This window comes from Tiliqua scincoides, chromosome 5 (assembly GCF_035046505.1).
Source record: "Tiliqua scincoides isolate rTilSci1 chromosome 5, rTilSci1.hap2, whole genome shotgun sequence".
Taxonomy (NCBI): Eukaryota; Metazoa; Chordata; class Lepidosauria; order Squamata; family Scincidae; genus Tiliqua; species Tiliqua scincoides.
This window is the reverse complement of record NC_089825.1, coordinates 77,687,969-77,715,034: the sequence shown is the minus strand read 5'-3', so window position 1 is coordinate 77,715,034 and position 27,066 is coordinate 77,687,969. Positions and strand designations below refer to the sequence as shown.

The window sequence follows — 27,066 nt, the reverse complement described above, 5'->3', positions numbered from 1 at the left end:
CAAATGCTCAAATTTGCAGATGCCAAACCTGCAGATAAAGAGGGCCCACTGTCTTGTCTTCATTTCCTTGACCTGAGATGGCTCCTACTGAGTTGCCATCATTGTTGATTGTGGTTCTAATTTCATTCTCTTCCTAACAGTGTTGATGAATGAACAAAAGGAGAACCTGCTCTTGTCCTTCTGCCTGGCTGCTTGATCCCCTGCAATAGCAGTCACTCTGCTTTTCTGTTTGGAAAAAACCATGAAGACTGGAGAAGGGAGCATCACATGGTGCGCATGTGGCTGAAACTGTGCACTATGGGTGACTAGCTCCTCTCTCCCTTCCCACCCTTTGCGAACTATCACCCATTCCATACAACTAAGAAGTTTTTCCTCAGTTGCCAAAAAAAAAAACATGGCAATTTAGGAGACTGCAAAGATGCTACTCATAGTTCTCTTTTTCTTTCCCATCTTACTTATTTTTCTGGAAGTGTTGGTTGGGACATTGGGAGTGGAGAAGATGACTGGCAATGAGGCAGCTTTACTAAGAACTGCATTGTTTCCAATTACAGTTAATGGGGAGAGTTGGCAGGCAGGAACAACCATGGCTGGTCCTGTGGTCTTTACTGTGAAGTCTGAGTTATAGTCTGCATTCATCTCCCCTCTCCCACACCCTGATGGTTAAGGAAGCCTACTTGCCCAACTGGTTTTAGGAACCCACAAATGCCTAGGGCAGATTCTAGCCAACAGCTTCCTTTTGCATTTACTATCATGAAATATGTCAAGTAGGTGGTGCAAGATAAGCATTCTGAGTGCACAGAAGGAAATTCTGTAACCAACACCGGGCGGGTTTCTGTTACAAAACACTATGGTGTTGATGACCCTTCTATGTCTTTCTGCCAGCTTCTCTTTGATTTTTGAAATCTTTCCCTCTGACCATTGGCTCGTGGTGATGAAATCCTTGTGCATTTCGTAATAATTTCCTTAGACAGGTGATGGAGAGTGAGGTGTTCCTTGCTCCCAATCGTTAGGGTGTTTGTCACATTGGCTGGTCTGGGGTAATCAACCAAACCCTGGATACAAAGCAACAGCAAGCTGGAAAGCCCTTCTCTGCGGCAGGCTGCTGCTCCTGCCGTGGCAGCCAAGAATAAACACGGAGGCATCTCAGGTAGCAAGTGCATCTGGAAGTGCCTTTTTAGTGCCAACTATCTGTTTTTCTGGAGGCTGCTGGTGACTGAAGAGAGCAGGTGTGAGCAAAATTGTTATTTCCGAAGGATTTGGGGGGGATAGAGGGGGTTCCAGTGAAGCTGAAGAATAGCTATCTGTTGATTTAATTACATTATTCTAAATCTGTATTGTGTCCTTGAAGCAGGCTTGCTGAACCTTTTACTGAAACCCCTTGAGAAAGCAGATTCCACCATCTCTTTAGAAGCCTATTCCAGTTCTGTGCTGCTTTTGTTTTAAGTTTGTTTTCCTTAAATCCCCATAATTTGTAGGTCAAAGGTCTGGGTTCTTAAGTTTCAGTTCCTGGTTTTGTTGTTGTTGTTTTACTCCCCTACAGTTCTGCTACTCAACTGATTTTCTTGGATTGGTAGCACCTCTCCAGGATCTCAGGCAGAGGGTCTTGCTGTACAAGACACCTGTGTAGAGAGTGTGTCTGGGGCTGCTTACATGCAGAGCATGTGCCCCAACACTGGGCTGGGGACCCTCCAACACCCACTTACTAGACCTTTGTTGTTAAGAGTTTGTTGGCATTTCCTTTCATATAACCTTTCACAATAACTTGATAGTAACAATCTCAATGGCAGAGACACACAGATGCAAATCATACAGATATAGACATGTGCATATCCCTTGCTCTGATTAATAATAATAATAATAATAATAATAATAAAACTTTATTTTTATCCCGCCCTTCTCCTTAATGGGACCCAAGGCGGCTAACAACATATTAAAAAAACAGATTTTTAAAAACATTAATACATAGCAGATAAAAACATTTAAAAACACATTACAGGGGCCATAAAAACAGATTAAAAGACAGAATAAAAGAGCAAGTCACCGAGGAATCAAGCCTGTAAAAAACTAAAAGATGTATAAAAATGTTAAGAAGGCCAGAAATCAGAAGGCTTGTTTAAACAACAGTGTTTTCAGGCCTCGCCAAAAACTCTCAAGAGAGGGAGCCATTCTCAAATCAAGGGGAAGGGAGTTCCATAATGTTGGTGCCACTACCGAAAAGGCCCTACACAGTAAATGCCTTCCCATGTTGCAATCATATATATATATATATATATATATATATATTTTATTTTTATTTTTTAAAGAAAGAGAAGTTAGTTCCCAGAGACCAAAGGACAGAACCTAGTGATCTATTTCTTTCTCTTTATGTAGGATGGATGGGATGGAAAAAGGGAAGATCTAAGGGATTTGGCAAGTTTGAAAGGGTTCCTAAAGTCTTCATCAATCATTGTAAATGAAGACTGACAATCTACCTGTTTCTACCTGTCAGAATTCTGGACAAAGACCCTAAATGCAGGAGCACGATATCTGTCAGATAGGGAGACAAAGCCTCCTCATCATGCTATGTGGAACAAAGTGTTCATGCCTGAGAGATGAATGGCTTTTAAGTTTCCAGGCTTTGGCTGAGTCACCATGTGACTTGTCTATTGTTGCTTACAATCCTCTGTCCCAAGATTATGACCTGGCGTCTGTCACCTGCTCAGAGCTGCTGTTTTCTTAAAACTAAAGACGAGGGAATCCAAGGAAGGAGGAATCTGACTGCCTCTGAGATGTGCTGTTTCAAGTTTCTGGAAAACACTAGTAGCCCTGGGATTTAGGCCTCTGGTCGAATACCTGTGTGACGACTTCCTTGATAACATCAAGGTAAGTGGATGAAATTATACTGCCTCAATCTGTGATTGTGCCAAAATATATGCTTGCCTAGCTGCACCTGTCATAATTTAGGCATACTTTACATGTGCCTTTTTTGTACACTAGTATTTATGTACACAAGCTATTCTAGAAAAACAACTTGAATGAGATGGGTTTGAACATGGGGAATTTAGACCAGGGTTTGGGCTAGATGACCCTTAGGTATTTTTGTGTTCTCTGAGCCTGGTTTTATTCCAGATGTCCTGATTTGGATGGACCTTGTTTGAGTCAGATGAGCATGACACCCCCCCCCCCCCGGTGTTCTTAAATGCACTCTTGTTTTCTACCACTTTGGATATGAACAGCCCAGGGAGCAGACAAGGTCCCTGTGAAGTAAACATTTGAATTCCTTTGTGTATCACTGTTTGTGAAGTGTCCAGATTCCCCACTCCTTCCTCCGCTGCTCTATTTTCTTCCAGTGTTTGTTTGCAAAGAGACTTTTGGGAACAGTGCCTTGGAGCCTCTGCTCACGCTGGCACTCAGCCCAGTGTTTTGTATTTATTGTCAGCAGTAGCCCAACTGTCTCCCATGGGAAGTGCCGATTGCACAGGGAATTGGTTCTAGGTTTCTTGGTCATAATGTTGAGGCTTTATTTGCAAACAAGTGGTTGTCAACAGGTTTTTGTTTTTTTTAATTTGGCTCTGTTACTCTTGCCACGGATTGGTGTGGTGTGTGTAAATAATCAGTATCTTTGAGTGTTTCCCCTGCACCTCCACCAGATCTGGACTTTGAAGCAGGAAGTGTTCGTGATAAGGTGCATGGGCCCCAGAACCTTTATGGAACTTGAAGTGTTATAGCAAGGGCCATAGGGTTATCAGTAGAGATGTTTGAAAACTGTGTTATTTATCTTACTCAGAAGTAAGCCCACGGTTTTCTATAAGACCCAAGCTGTAAACCTATCTCTCACCTGAAACAAACACCTATCGTTATCAGTAATGAAGGAAAGGCACACTCCATGTGTCCAGGGCTCAGCACTGGCATTCAAAACAGAATTTTTTGTGTGTGAGCTACCTGGATCACAAGATCTAGTTCCAAGTAAATGTGCCTAGGCTGCTGATTTAACTTTACTTTTGTGTGTTTATCGGAGCTGTGCTGGCTTGCTCTGGGCTATAGCGGCTAGACTGGGTTGTAAAACTAAACAAACACTCAAATTAAGCCCTTGAGGAAAGCCATTGAGTTCCAAAGACTTGATGTCAAGGCTGGCAATTTCTAGAAAAACAGTAGATATAGGGGCTGTTCAATATGAAAGCATTTCAGATACTGGTGTTTTCTGAATTGGTAGACTGTACGTCCTTCCTTTGAAAGAGAGAGAGAGAGAGATTTGAAAGTTGCACTATCTAACCCAGTGGTGTCAAACCCATTTCATACAGAGGGCGAAGTTAGCATTCATGGCTCCTGCAGAGGGCAGAAGTGACATCATTAAGCAGATGGTGGCCAGAAATAAGCACGTTGTTCTCACATAGAAACGCATTAGCTGCAAATGACAGAAGAGAAAATGTGCAAGTCTTGTTCGTATGTTCAAGATATGAGAGAGCCCAGTTATGAAGCTGGGAGAACCCAATTATAAAGGAGACAGATAAATTGCTTTCAGAGGCCACATTTGGCCCACAGGCCTTATGTTTGACACCCCTGATCTATCCTGTCCTATACAAAACTCAAAACAAATGGGAACTGCTTGTTATCTCCTATATTGGAGGAAGGGAGAACTCTGCGCATGCTCAGAGGCATGCTTGTTTGTGTTACAACCTTACATTCTAGAGCTGAGCTCTGGAATTGAAAACATATAGTGAGGCTGGTACTAGCCCTGCGCCCCCAGATGCAAGAATCCCAGAATCTGGTGGTGACAGATATTAAGAGATACCCTCTACCAGTGGCCTAATTGGAAGTAGCTTCCCAAGGTTCAGGCAGGGTCTTTCACAGTGCTCCTTCCTGAGAGTCTTTGAACTGGACATTCTGGGGGGTTGAACCTGGGGCTTTCTGTGTGCAAAGCATGTCCTCTACCATGGAGCTATGGCCCCAGCACTTCCTATAACTGAAAAATCTTAGTTTCTCAGGCTGCTGGAAAATGCAGTGCTGCTGATGCATTATGTATTTACTGTATGATTCCATTATGTTTGTGTTTAGGTTGCAGGAAGTGTCATTCCTGGCCACCTGGATAATACATGTCAGGGGTAGGGTATGAATTTGGACCTCTGAGGGGCAGACACCCAAAAACTACACCAGCCTCCTCTCTCACTTGTTCCCCAGAAGGGAATCCAATTGGTACCAGTAATGAAGAGTTGCTTCTGACCTACTGACCTGGCAAATTAAACATACAGGTCAAAGTTGGGAGCTGCATGTGATGGTTGTGTTCAGCTTTCAAAACTGCAGCATCCAGAGTTTAGGAAGTCTTGTGACCAGGTTCACATGGAGGCAGATGGCTTACCCTCTTCCCCTACTCCTTTCCCCCAGGCAGCTGTGGAGCTTTTGCCAGTGGCTGTAATTTCTCTGCTGCTTGGACTTTGTGATTCATACAGCTCAGCCTGTCTCCAACCAAGCAGGGTAAGGTAAAACCTAATTATCCATGGATTTTTTACCTGCAGTTTTATCTCAATGCGATGATTTCCTTTAAATCAAAGGAAAAAAGACATTTAACAATAGCATCGTTAATGAGGGAGAGGAAGCTGGTAGACAATCCATCAATCATTCTCTTTCCAGGCACTTAGAACAGCCTCATTCTCACTCAGCGTGTGGTTGGTCTGTGGAACTCATTGTCACAGGATGTGGTGATGGCATCTGGCCTAGATGCCTTTAAAAGGGGATTGGACAAATTTCTGGAGGAAAAATCCATTATGGGTTACAAGCCATGATGTGTATGTGCAACTTAGAAGTGGGCTATGTCAGAATGCCAGATGGAAGGGTTCAGGTCTCTTGTTATCTGGTGTGCTCCCTGGGTCACCAGGTCACCAGGATTCAGGTCTCTTGTTATCTGGTGTGCATTTGGTGGGCTGTGAGATATAGGAAGCTGGACTAGATGGGCCTATGACCTGTTCCAGTGGGCTATTCTTATGTTCTAAGGAACTCCTCCCTTCCCCCTGAGTACATGAAAGAATGCAAGTTACTATCACCTCCTCCATTCTTTCCCTGCACTGGGCTCTAGGGGAAGGGAGGTGTGGCTGTCTTGGAGTGAAGCCTTCCTAAGCGCCTGGAGAGAGACTCATTGCTTCTGTATGCATGACAAAGGTCAGCAGGGCTGTTTTTAAATTGGTGAGCTAAAGGATATTGTTTTTTAAATGGATTTGCTTTAGTTCAATTTTTGACACCCAGGTGAGTTCTGGGAACTGAACCATCGGAAATACTGAGACTCAACTTGTAGTGTGTTTATGTCTGCGTGGTCAGTTTGCAGTTAGATAAGTGGTGAAAACCAGTTGGTTACATCTGGGGAGCTCTGAATGTCCTTACTGGTAAAAGGGAAGATTAGGATAATGGGAGGAGGCAACCTGGAATTGATTGCCATAGAGAGTGATAGTATAATACTGGGTGTTTTGTCCCCTTTCTCTGAGGCAACAGGACAGGCACAACTAGACAGGTTGTCAGGCACTGCGGTGACAGTTCTCGTGTGAAATCTCCATGGATTGGAGGTACTAATGCTCCAATTTTGCCTTATGATCATGCTTGTGGTTGTGAAAGGATTGTATCCCTAGGTCGGTCTGGCCATTGGCTCATTGTGGTGGTTTGGAAGTAGGTGGCTTCTGTGTTCCACATGGCTTGGCTCACATGCTCAAGTCACTCAAACACTCTGTAAGCACCATTCTGTAGTTTACCTGCTCTCTGTGTGGTATTTAGACTTTGAACTGTGTGGTCTGATCTCTTTTTGGTCTTCTGGGTGTGTGGTGCTATTGCCCATCAGAAGGGGTTTGCACTGGCCTTGTTTCCTAGTCTGACTTGAGTGTCTCCTTATGTGTGCTTTTTTTGTGTACATAAACCAGGAGATGGGAGTTGTTTCAGATTAATTAACATAGAATCATGATCTTGCTTTTGCAGTGCTCAGCTATTCTCCTTTCTGTTCCCTCCTACTTAGGTTAACATGTGATTCCAGAACTGGGCAGAAGCAGGAGAAGACATGCATTCCAACCACACAATGGAGAATGGACGCCAGGCACAAGAAGCCACCCAGGTGAATGCTGTTGCACTGGTCTATGCATTGGCTAAAGTAAGGGGAATATCAAGTAGCAGTGCACCTGTTTCCAAATCTCTGTAGAGGTAGAGGCTGAGTGTAGTCTAGACGTGATTGTTACACCAGTGATGGGAAAAATCTTCTCCCTGTGACCCTGGAGAGCTGCTGTGAATGAGAGTAGACCATGCTGGGTAGATGTGTGCAAATAGTCTATTGATAGCTTCGTATATTCACATGCTCTGAGGCATCGAAGGAACTGGTTTGAAATCTGCTGTGGGGCTTATTCCAGACACAGCACGTTGGCCCCTCTCCTTGGTTTCTGAACAGGATGCTGCTGTTCTTTGTATTCTCTCTCACCTCCCTGGACTTTTTTCTAATCTAGAGGTATACAGTTTCTTCAGTGGTTTGCCTAATAGATTGGTATCAATCACACCCAATTCTCTTTGACATCTTTTAAACATCTTTCTTGACATGCTGTGCCCAGAGCTTAACACAGCACACAGCTGCCAGTTTCTGCAGCTCAATATTTTTGAGTGGGAGGGGTTTCTCTGATAGTGTCTAATGCAACCTTCTTCTGTGTTACTCTAGCTGATCAAGAAGCACCTGGTGAACTCCATCAAAGCCCTACAGAAGCACTATGTGACCTCTGATGCACTTGTAACCAGTGACAATGGGGATGCCAACATCCTCTGCTGTGCACTAGAGGCCGTGTTTGTGCATGGACTGAAGGCCAAGCATATCAAGGCAGATTCTGGAGCAAAAGGAAGAAAACTTGGGGGCCGCCTTCCTCTTCCCCAGCCAGTTTTCTGGGCCCTGCTAAAATCTATCACTCACAGGTGAGGCAGGGTTGTCATTCTGAGGAATGAGTTTGTAACTGTAAATTTTTCTAGCATTGTGTACTTGAGCATCATGTTTGTGTGAATGACCCAGAGTGAGGCTTCTCATTTCAGAGAATAACTGAAAGCACTGCAGATTAAACAGGACCTACCTTTCTGCTCCCACTGAAGTTTTACAAGGGCTTCAGTGGGCATCTACTAGCAGAAAACAGAAAGTAGATCTCTGGTGATGTGGCAAGGGTGTGTAGCTCTCAGTTGTTTTGCAGTGGCAAAAATTTCCCCTTTTTTGCTTCCAAAATGAAACTGCTGAAATGAAGGGTGCTTCAAGGGAGAAAACCAGGCACGGAATTTTGTGTGAAAGAAGTGCAAGTTCAGGTCTGCTACTGAAAGCAAATTCCTGGTCAGAGCCAGGGATTGTGAAAGCAGGAGGCCACTGCCTCTGCGATCCTCTTCCAACTTACTTTCAGCAATGTGATTGGAGCCCCCAGCACAGCAGTAGGCTGGTGTGGATGGTGGGCAGATAGGCTGGGGGCATTTCCATTCACCATCCCCCCAAGTGTGCCTCACCACATGATTGTTTCATGTTGCTACATGGCAGGACAAGCCCTGGCCTGAGCATATGCTCTGAAACACCCTGTGTCTTAATTCAACATGTATGTTTGCCTCTTAGGTTACTATCTAGCACCTGGCTCTAGTTGGTGATTCTTGGGGGTCTTGTGAGGAAGAAGAAGAAAAGCAAAGTAGATTCATCAACCCTGAATTCTGCCCACCTGTGAGCCAGCTGACACAAGAGCTGTTGTGGTTGTGTCTGCATAACACCCCCCCTCAATGTGCCCTTCCCTTCTTTTTCCCCTCTGAAAAGTTCATCATGCCCAACTTTCTCTGAATTAGTCCACATTCACAGGCAGGTCATTCTTCCACTCTCCAGTGGAACTGTTGCTTTATGGATTTTGTGCATTCTCCTCCTTTTCGCATTGCCCTTTCTTTTGTTCCTCTAGAAACATTATTTCCGAACTGGAACACCTGGACTTCATCAACACAGATGTGGGCCGCTGCCGTGCATGGCTGAGACTGGCGCTGAACGATGGCCTGATGGAGTGCTACCTGAAACTCCTGCTTCACGAAAAGGATCGCCTCTCTGAGTATTACCGTTCACCAGCCCTGCTGCTGGACGCAGAGGAGGGTGAGTTCCTCCTCAGCTACTTGCAGGGCTTGTCCTCTCTGGCCTTTGACCTCTCCTACAAGTCAGCAGTTTTGAATGAATGGACTGCCACGCCTTTGTCATTATCGGGCCTTTGCCCTGCCTCGGAGATGCTGGATGCCCTGGTGGGTTTGGAGCCCCGGAGGAAGGAATCACTGGGCTCTGTCTCACTGTCTTCTGGTTCTGATGAAGTCGAAACTCATCCTGCCATCTTACCTGTTCCTAAAAGCCAAAAGGCTGATAAACTCACAGCACCCAACCTTAGCATCAGCACAACAGGTTCCTCGCAACTCTCTTCTAGTCTTGGCTCTGACAGTCTTCTACCTGGAAGCTGCACCCAGAGTCCTGACAGAGGCGAGGGGCCAGTCTCAAACAACTCTGAACTTGGCACGGCAACAGCGAAGGACTTGGACCAGTCCCTCCAAGAGTGAGTATGTAGAATAAGGACGGTGGGCCAAATTTAGTCCAATCATACAAAATCAGTGGGCATTGTGAGGAAAACGTCTGTGACTGGAAACCATGTTTTAACTTATCTAAACATATTCATCATATTAGTTTATCAACTCAATTAAGCATGCAGTGGGTCCTCTGTATCCATGGGGGATCCATTCCTAGACTCCCCCCAGATACTGAATTCCATGGATATTGAAATCTGTGGGGGACCCACACTGGCAAACCAGAAGTGCTTTATGGAAGCATCCAGGAGGCCTTCTGAGGCTTTCTGGAAGGCAATTTCAGTCATTTCTGGGAGATCCTCTGAGGCCCTCCAGCCCAGGGCTCGGCCTCCATGGATATTCAAATCCACGGAAGCTGAGCCTGCCAATAAGGAGGGCCTACAGTATATAAATGGATCACAAACACAACAAGAATAAGTAATACAAGCATAAAAGGCAATAAATTATACTGAAAATTTATTTATTTATTTATTTACTACATTTATATCCTGCCTTTCTCCCCGAAGGGACCCAAGGCAGCTTACAACAACAAATAAAAGAATACCAAAAAAAATAAACACAATTATAACAAGTTAAAAAACACTCAAATCATTTTTGAGGTGCCTGGAATGAAAGTTTGTGCTAGAGGGTGTCAGGTGGGCAGGTGTCACATTTCTAATCCTGGTGTTTGGTTACCATTTTAATAGTGGCAGCCATGACTTGTGAGATGGTTACATCTTGCTCTCTTCGGACCTGTGTGGCCAATTTTTGAATGTCTAAATGAGTCTCAGTATTATCAAAATATGAAGGAAATTTTGTAGTTTTTGAGTAATGGCTCACTATTTGGCAGCTCTTTTAAACGCAAAAAACATCATTATTGACCAACATTTATTTGCCAGAAATAAGGTAGATGTTAGGACCAAGCCCAAATGACTTTGAGACTATTTTGTTTTGTGCCAGTCTTCCACAGTTCTTAATCATAAACATATTTAATGAAGTGCAGTGCTACCTCCTGCTGATATCAGCTGGCAGCATCCTTGAAGAGGCGTATTCATGCCATGTCTTGCTTGGTGAGGCTTTACTCCATAACTTTCTGCAATATTTTAATGCATGTTGGTGTGATGATTAACTGGAGTTACATCAGTATTACAATCTTGGATTTGGTTTGTGGAATGTTCCATCTGGAGTAAGCAGCAAAAGGCTCAGATAAGTAAATCCTGCATTGTAAACTTTTTTCTAGTCATGGTAATCTATTTGTTACAGAAGGCTAGTTTTTTTTCATTGTAGCTCAGCTTTCCTGTCCTCTTGCTTACAGTCATCGCTTGTCGCAAAGGCCTTGTTTTTTCTTGTGATAGTGTCATATATTTACTAGGTTTCGGAAGCAAGTTTCTCCAGAGTATTTTTCACCATCATTACCCTCATCTTGGACTGTGTGGAGACTTTTCCTTACCTCTCCATTTACTGGCTTTTCAGGGGGAAGGAAGAGAGAGGTCAGTCAGTTCTGATCTTCTGGGTCTCTGCCTCATTCTTCCAGGGCTATCTTCCCTGCATCAACCACCACATAAAGATAATTGGTTGAACCCAAACCAGCCCCCATTTCTTCCATTCTGGAATTTTCTGTTCGTGATCATTTCAGTGATAAGAAAGATTCTTCGACGTTGAAGTTTCTTCACGTTATACATGCTTCATTATCACCCATGTTAGGTTTTTTTCTTGACTGATTCTGGCGACTAAAAGTGCGGGCTCCTTGGTTTGTTTGAGAATGTACAGCTCCTGGTCCATATCTATTGTTTTTAACAGTTTACCTTCTATTCGTTTACTAAAAAATAAAAGCAAATAATGAAGATACAATGAAACACAAAAGAATAAGATTGTTGGACATTAGGAGAAGATGCTGTTATATATCATGCCTTGAAAAGTAGTCTGTAATGTTACCGTTTTGCATTTAAAGAAGGATAGTTCCAAAACAGTGGTATGGCCTACCCAGTTGTCAGTTGTTTTAATGTTTCACCTTGTTTAGAAATTCAAAATTTGCCTCAAGATATCTACATATACTGTATTAGTCATGGTTGTCATTTTTAAAGGTGGCAGCCAAATACCAAGATTAGGAAAGGAACACACACACCCTTGGGTAAAATTCTTCATTAGCACTTCATTTACGAATTTTAAAAATAAAATTGGTCTGTGCCCCAAAAATTGCACAGGAACACACTCTCTCTCTTATAATTATGTATATTTATAAAAAATAAACGACCAAACTAATTATATCTTAGTCCCACAGTGGTTTGACTTTTTCCTTGATCTTGTAGCTTGATAAGCATGGAGCTTGATGATGAGTTTGATGAACATGAGATGAGAATCTAAATAAGTAGCAATGTATTTGTAAAATAATAGCTAGAGATTATTTTAGAAGCAAAAGATCTATCTCAGTGTTTCTCAATCAGTGGTATAGGTACCACCAGTGGTACTTGAGGTGGTCTCTGGTAGTACTCATGTGGTGGTTCAAGAATTGTTACACAAGTTAAATGTTGAATCCACAGCTGCAGTAGAAGATGCAGCTGCCAAGGACATGTTTTTTCGTTGCTCTTGAATTTAAACCTCTTATTTTTTCCTCCAAGGGTGTTAGCAGAATTCAGCAGAGCACAGAAAAAGCCAGAATCTGTAGAAGAGATTCTACAAGTTCATATTCCATCTGAATCTTCCCCACCACAGTGCCCCTTCGCAGCTGCCAGTGCGTCCCTTCATTGTTCTGAAACAGCAGAGTGCCCCAGTGACGTCAAAGCACCTCCTGCCACTGCAAACTTGCAGCCTTTGAGTGCTGACAGTTCACTTAAAACCAGAAAAAGAGCAGAGTGCTCTCCAGCTGTTTGTGTCCGGATCCAGCAGGCTTCCCAGTTGCCAACAACACATGTCGCCAGAGGAGAAGTGAATGAGTCCCAAACACAGTGCGACACTGAAAGAAGAGCTAAAGACGGGAGCAGCCAAATTAATGGTCATGACGGAAGCCTTCCTCGGACTGGACAGCCTCTCTCACCAGTCTCACCAACAATTTGTTCAGTAGGAATTATTTGTGTTTTCTTTATATTTACCTTTCTGCAGAAATTTTCAAGCGGGCAAAGGTATTGGAGAATAAAGAAGACAGCTAAGTGTTGTATAACAGGTTAATTCTGACAGAAGTTATTTTAAGGAGTAACTTATGTGCCCAGCCTTAGAGGATTTCAGTGGAAGCTTTTTTTTTTTTTTTTTACTACTACTACTGCTAATAGAGCACCAGGGGAAGAACCACTGTGAGGCAAAATATTAAAGCCCCTGCCATTGTTTCACTTCAGGCCACTGCCTGCACAGGATTTTTCACAAACACAAAGCTCTTAAAGGGCCAGCTCACACGTTATTGTAATGTTTAGCTTGGCCTTTAGTATTTCTAGGAAGTTTTTTCTACATCCTTGCAGTATTTCAGAGATACAATTTTCCCTTTGTACAACATTATCCTCATATTACACGTGCTGAAATGGAATGAGGATGGAGGTTCAGTGAGAGTGGCTTGCCTAAGACCACTTAATGAGTTCATGACTGAGCTGAGATTTGAACTAGAGACCTCCAGCTCCTTGCTCAGTCTCATGCCTACATTCCACATCATCTATAGCAGGGGTGTGAAACTCGTTTCTTACAGTGGACCAAATAGCATTCATGGTGCCTTCATTAAGCAGGAAGTAATGTCATTAAGCAAGCAGTGACCAGAAACAGGCACTTTTCTCTCTCCTAGGAATTCATTAGCTGTAATGACAGAAGAAAAAATATGCAGATGTTGATCTTATTTTCAAGATATGGGAGGTCGCAATTATCATGTGGGCCACCCTTCCAGCAGTGCCACTTCTGCTGAGGTGTCACTTCTCTGTTCAGCAGCTTGAAAGCAGCTTGTGGTGGTGCTGGGAGAGCCCTGTTGTCACATAGGCCAGATAAAAATCTTCCATGGTCCGTATCCATCCTGTGGGCCTTATGTTTGACAGCCCTGCTCTATAGGCATCATTTCTGTGTGGTATTTGTTTTCTGCTTAGGCTTGCTTCCCAATTGTGTGGGTGGAGGTGGTTCTGCCTCATTGCCCGAGTAGGCTGGACTAGATAGCTTTTGGTTCTTTACAGTCCTCTGATTTTTAGTTGTTTTATAAAATGCACAGCTGGGTACAGTTTTCAAAGGAGAGTTTGTGTGGTGGACAAGGCATTGAGCTCCCAAGGTAATATTTAATAAGTTAATCTGGAGGATTTTTTTTAACTTTCTTTTGAGTTGTGCGACTTTACTCACTTGCATGAGTCAGTTTGCACCACATGCTCAGAGGCACTCTTTCTTCCAGCACTCTTTGGCTATCTACCTGTGTTACTTTGTAGTCCAAGGGGAGAGGACTATTTGGCCTCAAATTGGGAAGTTGGTCTGTGTATACCAGCTGGAGACTAAAATTATAGGTATGGGTAGTAGCAGCTCATGAGCAAGACCCATGGCACTGAATGAATTGTGGATGAAGAGGTCACTTTAAAGGTCAGGAAATGCTTTTCTTTGCTGTTACTCGAAACATCCTCTCTCCCATTCCCTTTCCCCTTGGCTACAGAGTGCCTCCAAAGGAAGTATTTCTCATGCCTGGCAACCTGCCAATCTTCATGTAACACACATGTCAACAGGAAGTGATGCCATCCTGCTTAGCTCACTCTGTCCAAATACCTGCTATCTGTTCTACAGACATTCAGAAGAGAGTCTTTTGGAGGCTGTAAACTTACTATCCAGGGTACTCCAGTCCTGGTTGTGGAAGGCTCAGAATCTTGGCTCTGAGTCCCCAAACCAGTCAGCATGACCCCTGCAGGTAGAGCACTGAACTGAAATGTGAGAGGCACAAATTCAAATCTCACCTCAGTCCTGGATCAGAGCAATCAGAGCAGATCTGCTCTGGATCAGAGCAGACTTCATGCATTGTCCTTGGAAGCTGGGATTCCCAGGATGGCTATAGGTGAATTATGAACTCTGTCAAATAGATCTGCTAACATATCACACGTGTCTGAATAACAATTTTGACTTCTTAGACACTAGCCATGCCATTTCTCTAAGATCTAGTGCCTGGAATTTTTCCTGTCATATCAAGAAAAAGTCTAATTATTGATTATGATTATAAAAATTACATGCGTTCAATAGTAGGAGTTTACCCGAGATCTCATGAAGTAATGCTCATGTGGACAAAGCCTCTTCTATTGATTGTTCCCAACATATAATAGCCAAAGGTGGTTTAGTTATAAGTTGATAGATCTGTTCACTGTCTAACTTAAATCCAGCTAAGCGGAAGGTAATCAGTTCCCCTGCCCTGTCTTCCCTGCCCCAGTACCCCTGCTATCACTATGTAACAATTTGAACAATTTTATGTGTATCTGAATATTTTGGTATTTATTAACTTTTGTGTCAGGATTTTTAAAATGCTGCCATTTTTTGCATCACATCAATAGTTTAACCACATATTACATTATGCAATTATATAATACAATCCAGTGTTTCTCAGACTGTGGGTTGGGACCAACTAGGTGGGTCGCGAGCCAATTTCTGGTGGGTCCCCATTCATTTCAATGTTTTATTTTTAATATATTAGACTTGATGCTACCATGATATGTGACTGCATCTGGGGAAATGTTACAGACCTGTACTTTTAACAAGCTACTCTGTATATTCTTTTAACAATGATAGCAAATGGGACTTTTTCCTGGGTAAGTGTGGGTAGGATTGCAGTCCAGGATTGTTAAAAATGATGTTGATGATGTCACTTCCAGTCATGACATTACTTCTGGTGGGTCCTGACAGATTCTCATTCTAAAAAGAGGGTCCTGGTGCTAAATGTGTGAGAACCACTGCATTAGGCAGTAGGATAGATTAAAATCACAAAATTTAAGATAACTAAAAAAGTTTTGATGATACAAATAACTAAGATTACTGTTGAAATCAGTATCTCTACATAGTTTAAGAAATATTACAAATGCAACAATCCTTTTCACTACCCTCACTTCCACCCCAGTCTAGTTCACCCTAAATGGCAAGCCCTCTAGTGTCACTTAGCATGATAAAAACTAGCATGGTAAAAACTTCTTGTGCTAAATGTAACTCACTATATCTGTCTGCATTCGCTCAGCTCCACTGTATTAAATGCATCATCTAGATAAGGAGCATTTCTTTTTTTTTTTATTCCCCCACAGAAAACAAACTGGATCACTGAGGATGATTTTTCCCTACCTTCACCTTCTGAGGAGATGGGAAAAGGCCTCTCCAACTCGCGCAGTCCCTCGCTGGGCATGCTGGCTAATGGCCAACCTCCAATACCAAGCAGTGCCCTGGATCAGAGCAGGCTTCATGCATTACCCTTGGAAGCTGGGAAACCCAAGCTGTCCCCTGAGCAGGAATCGAAAGGCTTTAGTGTGGTGCATCGCAGACAGATGGGTAACTGAATAACAAGACGGGGTGTGGAGAATAAGGGCATTTTTACCTGAAATAAACATTTTAACATTTTTTAAAAATAGAACTTTTGTTTCTGGGAGGGTGCTCCAGCACAAGTCTGCATGGACTCAGAATTCTCTTCTTCTTCCACCCCCCCCCCCCCAGGTCTTTCTAATCCATTTCGCGGATTGCTGAAGCTAGGCACCCTGGAGCGGCGAGGGGGCATGGGCATCTGGAAGGAGTTCTTCTGCGAGCTGTCCCCACTAGAACTGCGCCTCTTTGTGGACAACGAGGAACGGGTGTGTGTGGAGAACTGCTCCCTGCTGCGGTGTGAGTCGCTGGGGCTGGCTCACAGTGACGGCCGCTTTGACCTGGTCTTCTCAGGCAGACGGCTGTGCCTTCGGGCTGCCTCTCAGGATGAGGCAGAGGACTGGCTGGATCGGTTGCATGAGGCTCTTCAGAAATGCAGGCCTCAGCTGGAGGAAGAGTGGGAGACTCTGGAGTGCTCAGAGGCCATGGAGGACCTCGAAGTGGGCTCTGGTGACAGTGGACCACCAAGTGACCACCCTGCCCTCTTTCAGTATGGTGGTACTGGGGAGAATGGGTTGGACTGGACATGTGCTGTGGCACCTGAGTTGGATGCAATCAAAGAGTCTGTTCTGTATGTAGCGGCAGAAAGAACGTGGGCCCCTTTTGTTTTCTCTTTGTCCTTGGATGCCTTGAAGTGTTTCAGGGCCAGAAATGGTGAAAAAACCCTGAGCAACAGCTATGGGATTGAAACCATCCAGGACATCCTGCCTGATGTGAGCCTGGGTGGTCCTGCCTTCTTCAAGATCATCACCTCCAAAGCAGTGCTGAAGTTGAGAGCGGAGAATGCTGAAGAGGCCACCGACTGGAGAGACCTGGTCCGCCGCGTGCTCATGTCCTACCTTGAAACTGCTGAGGAGGCTCTCACGCTTGGAGGCAACCTGGATGGAAATTCGCAGGCGCTATTGAAAAGCACTGTCAAGGAGAATGGATTCCTCCTGCAGTACTTGGTTGCCATTCCCACAGAGAAGGGACTGGACTGCCAGAGCTTCATATGTGCAGGTATAGGAGGGGGCCAACTGGTAGCAAAGATATAATAATTTATATACCGCTTTTCAATTAAAAAATAAATTTCACCCAGTAGTTTACAGAGAAAATCAAATAACTAATTGGGCTCAAACTTTAGTTATTGGGGTATCAGATTGGGATTAAAGCAGGTAAAGTCAGGGAGGGCATCAAGAAATTGTTGTGGGGCAACAGGGCCATTTCTGCAGGCAAATTGTAACTTTCTATGTTTCTTTTACAACCATAATTTCTATTTTGCTTGGTTTTGTCTGATGCAATTTGAGTTGTAAAGCAGCAGGTGTGGAACATCTGATGAAGCTGTGATCGTTAGAGAGTGCTCCCCTCCCCATCTACCATTTGCAATTAGAAGATTCTCTTCATCTTCCTGCTGATACAGCAACTGCAGGGGCGGGAGGAGAGAGAGGAGGAGAGCGCAATGGAGAAAGCATGCCTCTGCCCTTCTGACGATGCATAGTGACCAAAACTGCCTCCTAAATGGTAAACCTAGGTATTCACTGTGCATGATTTTGGAAATATTTCCAGTGATCAGAAGATGTGGACATGCATCCTTGGCAGAAGTGGCCCAAAATATTTGGATGCCTGAGGCAGCAAATCTTAATGATACTTTTCCACATGATGGTCAGTTACTTTATTATTATACTTTTGACCTTCTGCTTCCTTCTAATGATAGGGTTGTCTGCACTCCTTGATGTCAGAAGGGATCCACCTTGTCTACCAGCTACCTACTGGTGATGGTAGGGCTGTTACCAACAAAAAATGAGGTTTGAATTAGGGAAACTTCATACTAGTCAAGTAATCAAAATGCATCCTCGACTTTAGGTTAGAAGCACAGCCAGAAATGAGGGAGCATAGAAAAGAGGGGGTCTGGTTTGAAACATGTACAAGACAAAAGTCAATGTGAAAGGTTCTTGGATAGGGAAGCGTCTGTTTTTAGCATACTTAGAAACCTCACAGTTTGTGCCTACCCTTCCAGGCTGCTCCAGACAGATCGGCTTTTCCTTCATAAAACCCAAGCTGTGCTCATTCACAGGCCTCTATTACTGTGACAGTTGCCACCAGGATGACGAGTCTGTGATTCCTTCACGCCTGATCCATAACTGGGATCTCGCCAGACGTCCGGTAAGTCTGGGCAACTGAAGGGAAGAGGGCATGGCGCTGGCAAGGGGGAGAACACAACATCTAAGCATCCCCACCTGTCAAATATGCCTTGTGTACCATACTCGAGTCCAAAACCAGCATGAAGACAAGCTGCATTATTGAATTTGCTTCTTAAAAACATGTTCCTAGCTCCCATGAGGAAAAGCCTGAAAACACACACTGTTTTAGCGTAACCTTCTGAAGGCCTAGGTGGGACTTCCAGTTGGCTGTGCTTCCAGTTGCTCCAGTCTCTCTCCTGCATGCTCTACCTTCTACTCCAACCTTCTTTTTATGTTTAAAGGAAAACAACCACAAATTTTGACAACAAAAGATAAATTGCCCGCAAGTAGTACCAATTACTATTTGTTTCATCCTGCTGTAGTAGAAGGTGCCGTTCAAGAGCCTAGAAACAGCTTAGAAGGGGGAGTGATGAAAGCTATGTTGATACGATGGATTGATTAAAATTCTGCCCCAAGTTAATTGGGTAAGAGGCACTTTTTCAAGTGGGTGCTCCTTTTTTTAGCAGGGGGAGAGTAACTGGCCCACCTCACCCCAGCACTGTCTGTTTTAGTGGCTGTCTGCTGGTATTCTTTTTGCATCTTTTTAGATTGTGAGCCCTTTTGGGACAGGGAGCCATTTAGTTATTTGATTTTTCTCTGTAAACCGCTTTGTGAACATTTAGTTGAAAAGCGGTATATAAATACTGTTGTTGTTGTTGTTGTTGTTAAACAATTTGCAAGGTTTAGGTTAAGTTGCACAAATGGGGCAAATTTGCAAACTACGCAACTTATTTTACTTCTGTTAGTTATGAAGAAGAGCAAAAGGCTATCCAGAAGGTTGCTAAAACCCATGCCTGGTAATTTGGGCTGCTTTTCTTTCTGAGATTTAACCAGGGATTTTTTTTTTATTTTTTATTTTTGCAATTTATAGTCCTGATAGCTAAGGTTTCCTTTTCCAAAAATCGAAACTGAGATTCTCAGACCTGTGACTTCTGTGTGCTCCTGAACAATTTAGGCTCTCTATGAAGCGATGGTGGAATTGAGGGCACACACAAGCATTCTTCTCCTTGAGAACTTTGCGAAGGCACTGAAAAACACAAAGGGGTTTTTTGACAGTTAACACTTTGAAGTGAGCAGGCAAGAACTGCACAGTCTATTTTGCTGCTCATATGCAGGAGGGGGTGTTAATCTGAAACTGAAGCCTTCTGGCTGCCCACATAAGGACCCTTGTACCTGACTTCTTTATTGGTTACACCAGGGCCTTCACAGGGTGCCCTCATCCAATCATATCTCTCTCAGGTCTGTCGTCAGGTGCTGAAGTTTCTGGCTCAGATCCACAGCCAGCCGTTGATTGACTTGAAGCTGGTGAATGAGACTCTCTATGACCACGTGGAAGACATGAGCCGCATCCACAGGAGCCGGGAGCAGCTGAAGCTCCTTGGGGACTACCTCGTCCTCTGCCGAAGTGGGGCCCTGAAGGAGATCACCAAACGGTAGGTCTTTACTCGTTAGGAGGCTGCCTCCCCTCTTATCTGCAAGGCCCCAGGCTTGCTCCAGTCATATCCCCAATGTCACTATTCCAAAATGGAATACAGGAATGCCACTAGGCAAGCCAGCATGGTGCAGTGGTTCAGGAGTTGAACTGAGACCTGGAAGACCCAGATTGAAATGCTTGCGGAGCCATGTAGCTTCCTGGGTGACTTTGGGCCAGTCACTATCTCCCAGCCTAACCTACCTCACAGGGTTGTTGTGAGGACAAAAGAAGGGGAGGAACAGTGTACCCAACCCTGAGCTCCTTATTGAAAGGGTGGTATAAAAAATGTGATAAATAACATTCACTAGTGTTCAAAGGGCATCAAATGCAAGATGTCTGTAGCTGAGGAGCTTGGCTCTCAGATTATTTGCTAAACTTTTTAGAATGCAGTGTCCCCCTTTACTTGTAAAGCCTTAAGGTGGCTTTTAAAGAGAAAATGGAATTTGGGGCAGGACCACACTTGCTGGGCTCATGCCAGGAGGCTCATGCCATGTTTGTTAAAGATTCAGGGTATGTTCTTGAGGACCTTGTTTCTACCCTTTGTGGTTGAGCCAAAGAGGCAGGGCTCTGCATTTTTTTTCCTTTTCCTTTGATTCTTCCCCAAGAAGGGGAGTCAAAGGAAAGAATTCTTGAGCACCCGTGTTAGTGGGGAAAGGTGGGGTAGAAATACATTAAATAAATCATCCTTGCTGATCCTTTACTCTTGAAATCAGTGCAGTGGTGAAGACACTGAGATGCAAATCAGACTTCCCTTCTTCAAACTTTGCCTCTGCCATGAATTCTCACTAGGTATCTTTAGGCAACTCACTTCTTTTCAACCTCAGTCTTACCCATCCGCAATATGGGGGAGATAAAAATTAACCTTTTGTCAGGACAGTGTGTTGCACACTCAAAGCACTATACAAATGCCAGGTATTCTTCTTTCCTTACTTTTGATACTGGCCCAGGGTTTTGGTTGCTTCTTTCCTGGATTTTTTTTTTATAAGACTTGGGGCACAATCCTAACCAGGTCTACACAGAAGTAAGTCCTGTTTTGTTCAATGGGGCTTACTCTCAGGAAAGTGTGGTTAGGATTGCAGCCTTAGTGTCCATTTGTTTGATCAACTTTGAGAACAAGAGACTCTCACATTTGTTCCCCCTCTTTTTGTTTCCTATTTGAAGGCTTGATCACCGACACTACCTCCTGGAATGTCCCCATAAATACAGCATTGCTGACCTGAGACAGGTATGAGATAAAGAAGCTTCTGCTTATGCTAGATGCAGGTGGACTTGTGCCACAAGAAACTGTTCCCAGCTCCATGTGACTCCAGACAGGATTCCCCGTGACACAATTCAGAAAGCCCCACACAGATGGCTTCTTCATGCCTTACTTACCCCATTTAGATCAATGTTTCTCAAACTGTGGGCTGCAACCCGATTCCTCATTGGCCTACCGACCCTGCAGCCTAAAATGGTGGAAAATTTGGAAGTTGCTTCCAGGACACTTACAGCCTCCGTGTCATTTGACGTATCATGCCACGTTTCCCAAAGTGTGTGTTGTGGGGCACGGTACACACCTTAGGAACCTGAAAGCCACTTCCGGGTCACCTTCCACTTTAGGTTGCAGCATCTTGGCTGAAGTGGGTTGCCAAAGTAAGTAGTTTGGGAACCCCTGCTTTATACCATAGCATGCCACACGTGGAGAGGAGGGGATAATAAGACACTGAAAACCACTCTCTGCATGCTCTGAGACAGTCAGTTTTCCTTCCTTACCTTGGGGAGTGCATAGAGTCTTGAAAACAGGTGCTGAGGCTTAGCTTTGACACCCCACTGATGTTCTGCACCATATTTTTATTTATTTAATAGATTTGTATCCTGACTCTCCAGAATAGTTTGAGGTGGCTTACAAGAGAGAAAGCATGTGTCTGGTTCATCTGTCCTTTCGCCCTAACATTACATTATCTATGTTGGACCTACCTGTAGATGGGAAGGTGTAAGCTGGTCCTATCGCATCAGGGTGTCACAACTGCTTTAGAAATTTTATGCCAAAAGGCAGGATAAAAATCTTCTGAAACAAAGTGTATTTTTGACAGCTGAGGCTGCAAGCCTATCCACATTTACCTGGGAGTAAGCCCAATTGACTATAATGGGACTTACTTCTGAGTAGTCATGCATAGGATTGGGTTCTTAAGCAGCTGCAGTTATTTATCATTATTAAAAAATATGTATATAGCAGTTTCCTTGCTTACCCAACCCCACAACCTGCTAATAGCCTTCTCTGTTCTTAGATAGCAGATGGTGTGTTCGAGACATTTCTCCAGTCTCTGATTCAGTTTGCCTCTCACCACGTCTACAATTGTGACCTTTGCACACAGAGGGGTTTCATCTGCCAGCTCTGTAACAGCAATGACATCATCTTTCCTTTTGAATTTGACACCACTACCAGGTGAGCATTGTTCCTTCTTCTCCCCACCCCCTTTTAGATTGAAGTTTTTAAAGAAACAGATTTTTTTTTTTTTTTTTGCAAGATGTGGGACAGTGGGAAGGAGAATGGGAGAGCTGTGCCTCCCATATATGTTCACCATAACCCTATTCTGATTAGGATTAACATCTTGGAATTAACAATGCAAGTGTCCAACACTTGCACAATGTCCCTTCCAGGTCTTCAGCTGTAGGAGGGCAGTGTTTCTGGAAATTAGTGGTTGATAAGCAGGACCAGCATTAGGAGCTGCAGGGACCCATTGGAAATATTTTTTGCAGGGCTCCAGGTTCACCTCTAGCCAAAGTATGTGGAATCTCAGAGATAAATTTTATTTCTATCATAGAATTTATATCTCTGTGGCAGAATGGAAAGCAATCAAAATGTGCATTTAGAATGTGCATGTGAGTTAATGGAACAAATGGATCTAAGTACATTTTAATATAAAATTGCATACAAGACTAGATTGCCCTAGTGCAGGGCCCCTTTAGGCACGGGTTTCAATTGGCTTAAAGTCAGCCCTGTTGGTAAGGAAGAAAAAAAGTGTGCTTCAGTGGCCAGGGAGATCCACCTTCCATAGGAATTACCTGAAAAGAATTTGGTCATCAGTTCCTCCTTGAAGTGGTCCTTGAATAACTCCTGCTCTCAGTTCATCTCTCGAACTGTAGAAGTGGAGCCCCAGTGTCCTGGAGAGAGTAACACCATTGGGATCACAGCTGCTGAGCATGGCTCATGAGGATTGCCCTCATCAGCTTCTCCTTATTGGCTACTGAAAAAACTCCACAGTCAGGGAATTAGAGGACAGGTCCTCTCATGGATTGAGAACTGGTTGGAGGCCAGGAAGCAGAGAGTGGGTGTCAATGGGCAATTTTCACAATGGAGAGAGGTGAAAAGCGGTGTGCCCCAAGGATCTGTCCTGGGACCGGTGCTTTTCAACCTCTTCATAAATGACCTGGAGACAGGGGTGAGCAGTGAAGTGGCTAAGTTTGCAGACGACACCAAACTTTTCTGAGTGGTGAAGACCAGAAGTGATTGTGAGGAGCTCCAGAAGGATCTCTCCAGACTGGCAGAATGGGCAGCAAAATGGCAGATGCGCTTCAATGTCAGTAAGTGTAAAGTCATGCACATTGGGGCAAAAAATCAAAACTTTAGATATAGGCTGATGGGTTCTGAGCTGTCTGTGACAGATCAAGAGAGAGATCTTGGAGTGGTGGTGGACAGGTCGATGAAAGTGTCGACCCAATGTGCGGCGGCAGTGAAGAAGGACAATTCTATGCTTGGGATCATTAGGAAGGGTATTGAGAACAAAACGGCAAATATAATGCCGTTGTACAAATCTATGGTAAGGCCACACCTGGAGTATTGTGTCCAGTTCTGGTCGCCGCATCTCAAAAAAGACATAGTGGAAATGGAAAAGGTGCAAAAGAGAGCGATGGTTACGGGGCTGGGGCACCTTCCTTATGAGGAAAGGCTACGGTGTTTGGGCCTCTTCAGCCTAGAAAGGAGACGCCTGAGGGGGGGCATGATTGAGACATACAAAATTATGCAGGGGATGGACAGAGTGGATAGGGAGATGCTCTTTACACTCTCACATAATACCAGAACCAGGGGACATCCACTAAAATTGAGTGTTGGGCGGGTTAGGACAGATAAAAGGAAATATTTCTTTACTCAGCGTGTGGTCGGTCTGTGGAACTCCTTGCCACAGGATGTGGTGCTGGCGTCTAGCATAGACGCCTTTAAAAGGGGATTGGACAAGTTTCTGGAGGAAAAATCCATTATGGGGTACAAGCCATGATGTGTATGCGCAACCTTCTGATTTTAGAAATGGGTTATGTCAGAATGCCAGATGCAAGGGAGGGCACCAGGATGAGGACTCTTGTTATCTGGTGTGCTCCCTGGGGCATTTGGTGGGCCGCTGTGAGATACAGGAAGCTGGACTAGATGGGCCTATGGCCTGATCCAGTGGGGCTGTTCTTATGTTATGCATTGCAGCAGGAAGTGGCTGCTTGCTGGAATGACATGACTTCCTATTGCCTGTGCCAGACTATTTACCCCAGTTGGCAGGATGTGCCTGGAGCTCTTCTGACAATAGCTCCAAGGAATACTTTTATTTTGGTGAAGGCAGCAGGCGCTTCCTGAGTCGCTGTCCTGCACAGGTGGTAGCCTGGGGTCATTTCCTCTTGCACACCCTCCCAGCCCTCAGGGGCGTCACAGAGCGCAAGTCTGTTCTAAGCAGAGCTATCTTTTTCTGTCAGATAAAGACAGAAAAGTCCCCAAATATTTTGATTGCTGCTTACAAACAGGGGACACTCATTTCTCAAATCCAGGAATGCTGAATTCTGTCACACTTAAATGGATTGCACAAATCACATAGGCCAGTGGTTCCCAAACCTTTTGGAACACTGAGACCCACTTTTTAAAAGGGCGCTCTATTAGGACCCACCTAGTTTTATGAGGCTAAACACAGAAAGTTATACCTTACCAGCCGCTTAAGCTTCTTTTTTATATTTTTTTACTGCGGTGGGAGGGTGACTTCTGAGCTTTTGTTGAGCTCAACATTCATCAGATCAGAACCATTCTGGTGGCTGTGCATTCCCCTTCACCTGGCCTTTGACAGAAGCCAAGGCATGTTGCCTGCTTATGAGTAAACACGCATGTGTGGCTCAGTTTGCTTTCCATGGCGCTCAATACATTTTCCTTGTCAGCTTCATGTGGGGACTACAGGCTCTCCCAGGAGCTGCCATCTTGAACCATGCAAGATCTTGTCAGATTTGGGTCCCGCCATCTTGGATCATGCAAGATTTTACATGCTCTAAGATGGCAGTGCTCAGCTAAGCCAGGAAGAAGAGGCTGCAGGGACGCAATTACCCCCGTAAGTTTGGGAACAGCTGCCTTAGTGGTCAGTTCTTAGAAGTCAGTTCTTCTTAAGCCCAACTCCAGCAATCTACAACATGGTTCATATTGCCTCCAGTGATTGACTTTCTCTTTTTTTTTTTTTCCAGGTGTAGTGAGTGTAAAACTGTCTTCCACAGCACTTGCCAGACAAATGCCAGTTTTTGTCCCCGGTGCATACGCCGGGAGAAATACCAGCAAAAGCTGCAAGCGTCCCCATGAAAATGACCTTAGGGTGCACTGCTGCTTGAATGAGGCTGGCCAGGGCCATAAAGCAACCCAGAGAGCAATTAAAAAAGGACATGTGGAGTAAAGGAGAGCCCAGTGCCAGCCATGCATCTCCTTCCAGCGGTGACTGGCCCCAACATTGATCACAATGATCTCTCATGGGCTTTGCTAACATCAGTTATAGAGGAAAGGGGCCTACAGAGGGCAGATGAGGAGGGCAAGGTGACTTCTGTGGGCTGATCTGTTGCCACCTCTGGGAATAATTTCCTCAGCCTTCATTCTCCACTGCCTTTCCAGACTGACACCACATTGATTCTTGTGCTTCACAAACTGGATATTTGTAAGACGTGCAAAGCAAGAACTCTTAGGGAAACAAAATGTTAGTGAACGTCTCAATTCAAACCATGGACAGAGTGGATTTGTGTGGGTTTTTTAAAATTAACGCACTTTGTAGCAAAGTTCTCGTGCCTTCTGCACTTTACAGACCACCCTTGAAATGCCACGTGCCAAATGCCTGCTGAATCCTCTGGGAACACATTTCATCCTTCCACCTCCTGGTATCCTCCAAACAAAGTGACCTTTCTCCAAAAAATAAGCCACTCTTCTGCTTGCTTGCTCTTTTTTTAAAAAAAAATGCTAAGCCAATGGTTCAGGTTCAGATGATTTTTTAATTTTCCTTTTACTCTTCTACACAGATAATTAAAGTTTATTTAACAAGAAACTAACCCATATGTATCTTCGAGTCTCATATTTCCTTAAAATAGTTCCTTGAAAAAGAAATGTTCATATCTTGTGGACCTGTGTTCACATAAACAAAGTCAACAGTGTGGGGTATTGGGGAGGAGGGTATGTTTTAGTCACAGTAATGCCTAAAGTGGAAGGGGGAAGGACCTGACCACAGTGGCCCAAAACAGGGCCTAGGAGAGGGAGGTAAAGGGGGCAATTTGTACCCGGGCCCAGGGTCAGAAAGGGGCCCCAGGAGTCAAAGGAGGGGGCCCAGAAAGTTCCTGGGATCTGACATTTTCCTGTCTCACCTGAACTCGCTGCCTGCACATGATGCTCAGGCACATCATGTGCCTGATGAGGTTTACCTCAATGAGGTTTACCTCATTGATAAACTAAAGATCAATAAGTCACCGGGCCCTGATGGCATCCACCCTAGAGTTATTAAGGAATTGAAGAATGAAGTTGCAGATCTCTTGACTAAGATATGCAACTTGTCCCTCAAAACAGCCACGGTGCCAGAAGATTGGAGGATAGCAAATGTCACACCTATCTTTAAAAAGGGAAAGAGGGGGGACCCGGGAAACTATAGGCCAGTCAGCCTAACATCTATACCGGGTAAGATGGTGGAATGCCTCATCAAAGATAGGATCTCAAAACACATAGACGAACAGGCCTTGCTGAGGGAGAGTCAGCATGGCTTCTGTAAGGGTAAGTCTTGCCTCACGAACCTTATAGAATTCTTTGAAAAGGTCAACAGGCATGTGGATGTGGGAGAACCCGTGGACGTTATATATCTGGAGGCGTTCGACACAGTCCCTCACCACAGTCAGGGAATTAGAGGACAGGTCCTCTCATGGATTGAGAACTGGTTGGAGGCCAGGAAGCAGAGAGTGGGTGTCAATGGGCAATTTTCACAATGGAGAGAGGTGAAAAGCGGTGTGCCCCAAGGATCTGTCCTGGGACCGGTGCTTTTCAACCTCTTC

General features: G+C 44.3%; 1 protein-coding gene across 7 annotated transcripts in view; it reads left to right on the top strand.

Annotated features, from left to right (window-relative positions):
* The window catches only part of PLEKHM1 (pleckstrin homology and RUN domain containing M1), a 30,902-nt gene extending 4,824 nt beyond the window's left edge, over positions 1-26,078 (top strand). For 2 of the 7 annotated variants that reach the window (XM_066628819.1, XM_066628817.1), the window contains 13 exons: positions 2,673-2,862; positions 5,362-5,451; positions 6,971-7,066; positions 7,655-7,902; positions 8,901-9,530; positions 12,156-12,594; positions 15,756-15,996; positions 16,159-17,082; positions 18,080-18,225; positions 19,542-19,735; positions 20,938-21,001; positions 22,044-22,201; positions 25,240-26,078. In XM_066628819.1, the coding sequence (XP_066484916.1) occupies positions 7,013-7,066; positions 7,655-7,902; positions 8,901-9,530; positions 12,156-12,594; positions 15,756-15,996; positions 16,159-17,082; positions 18,080-18,225; positions 19,542-19,735; positions 20,938-21,001; positions 22,044-22,201; positions 25,240-25,351 (3,210 nt within the window). In that variant the 5' untranslated portion in view covers positions 2,673-2,862; positions 5,362-5,451; positions 6,971-7,012 and the 3' untranslated portion in view covers positions 25,352-26,078. Of the gene's footprint in view, positions 1-191; positions 271-2,370; positions 2,863-5,361; positions 5,457-6,970; positions 7,067-7,654; positions 7,903-8,900; positions 9,531-12,155; positions 12,595-15,755; positions 15,997-16,158; positions 17,083-18,079; positions 18,226-19,541; positions 19,736-20,937; positions 21,002-22,043; positions 22,202-25,239 lie in introns of those variants that run through there. The other 5 variants (XM_066628820.1, XM_066628822.1, XM_066628818.1 and 2 more) reach the window with 5 other exon arrangements.
* The last annotated feature ends 988 nt before the right edge of the window (positions 26,079-27,066 follow it).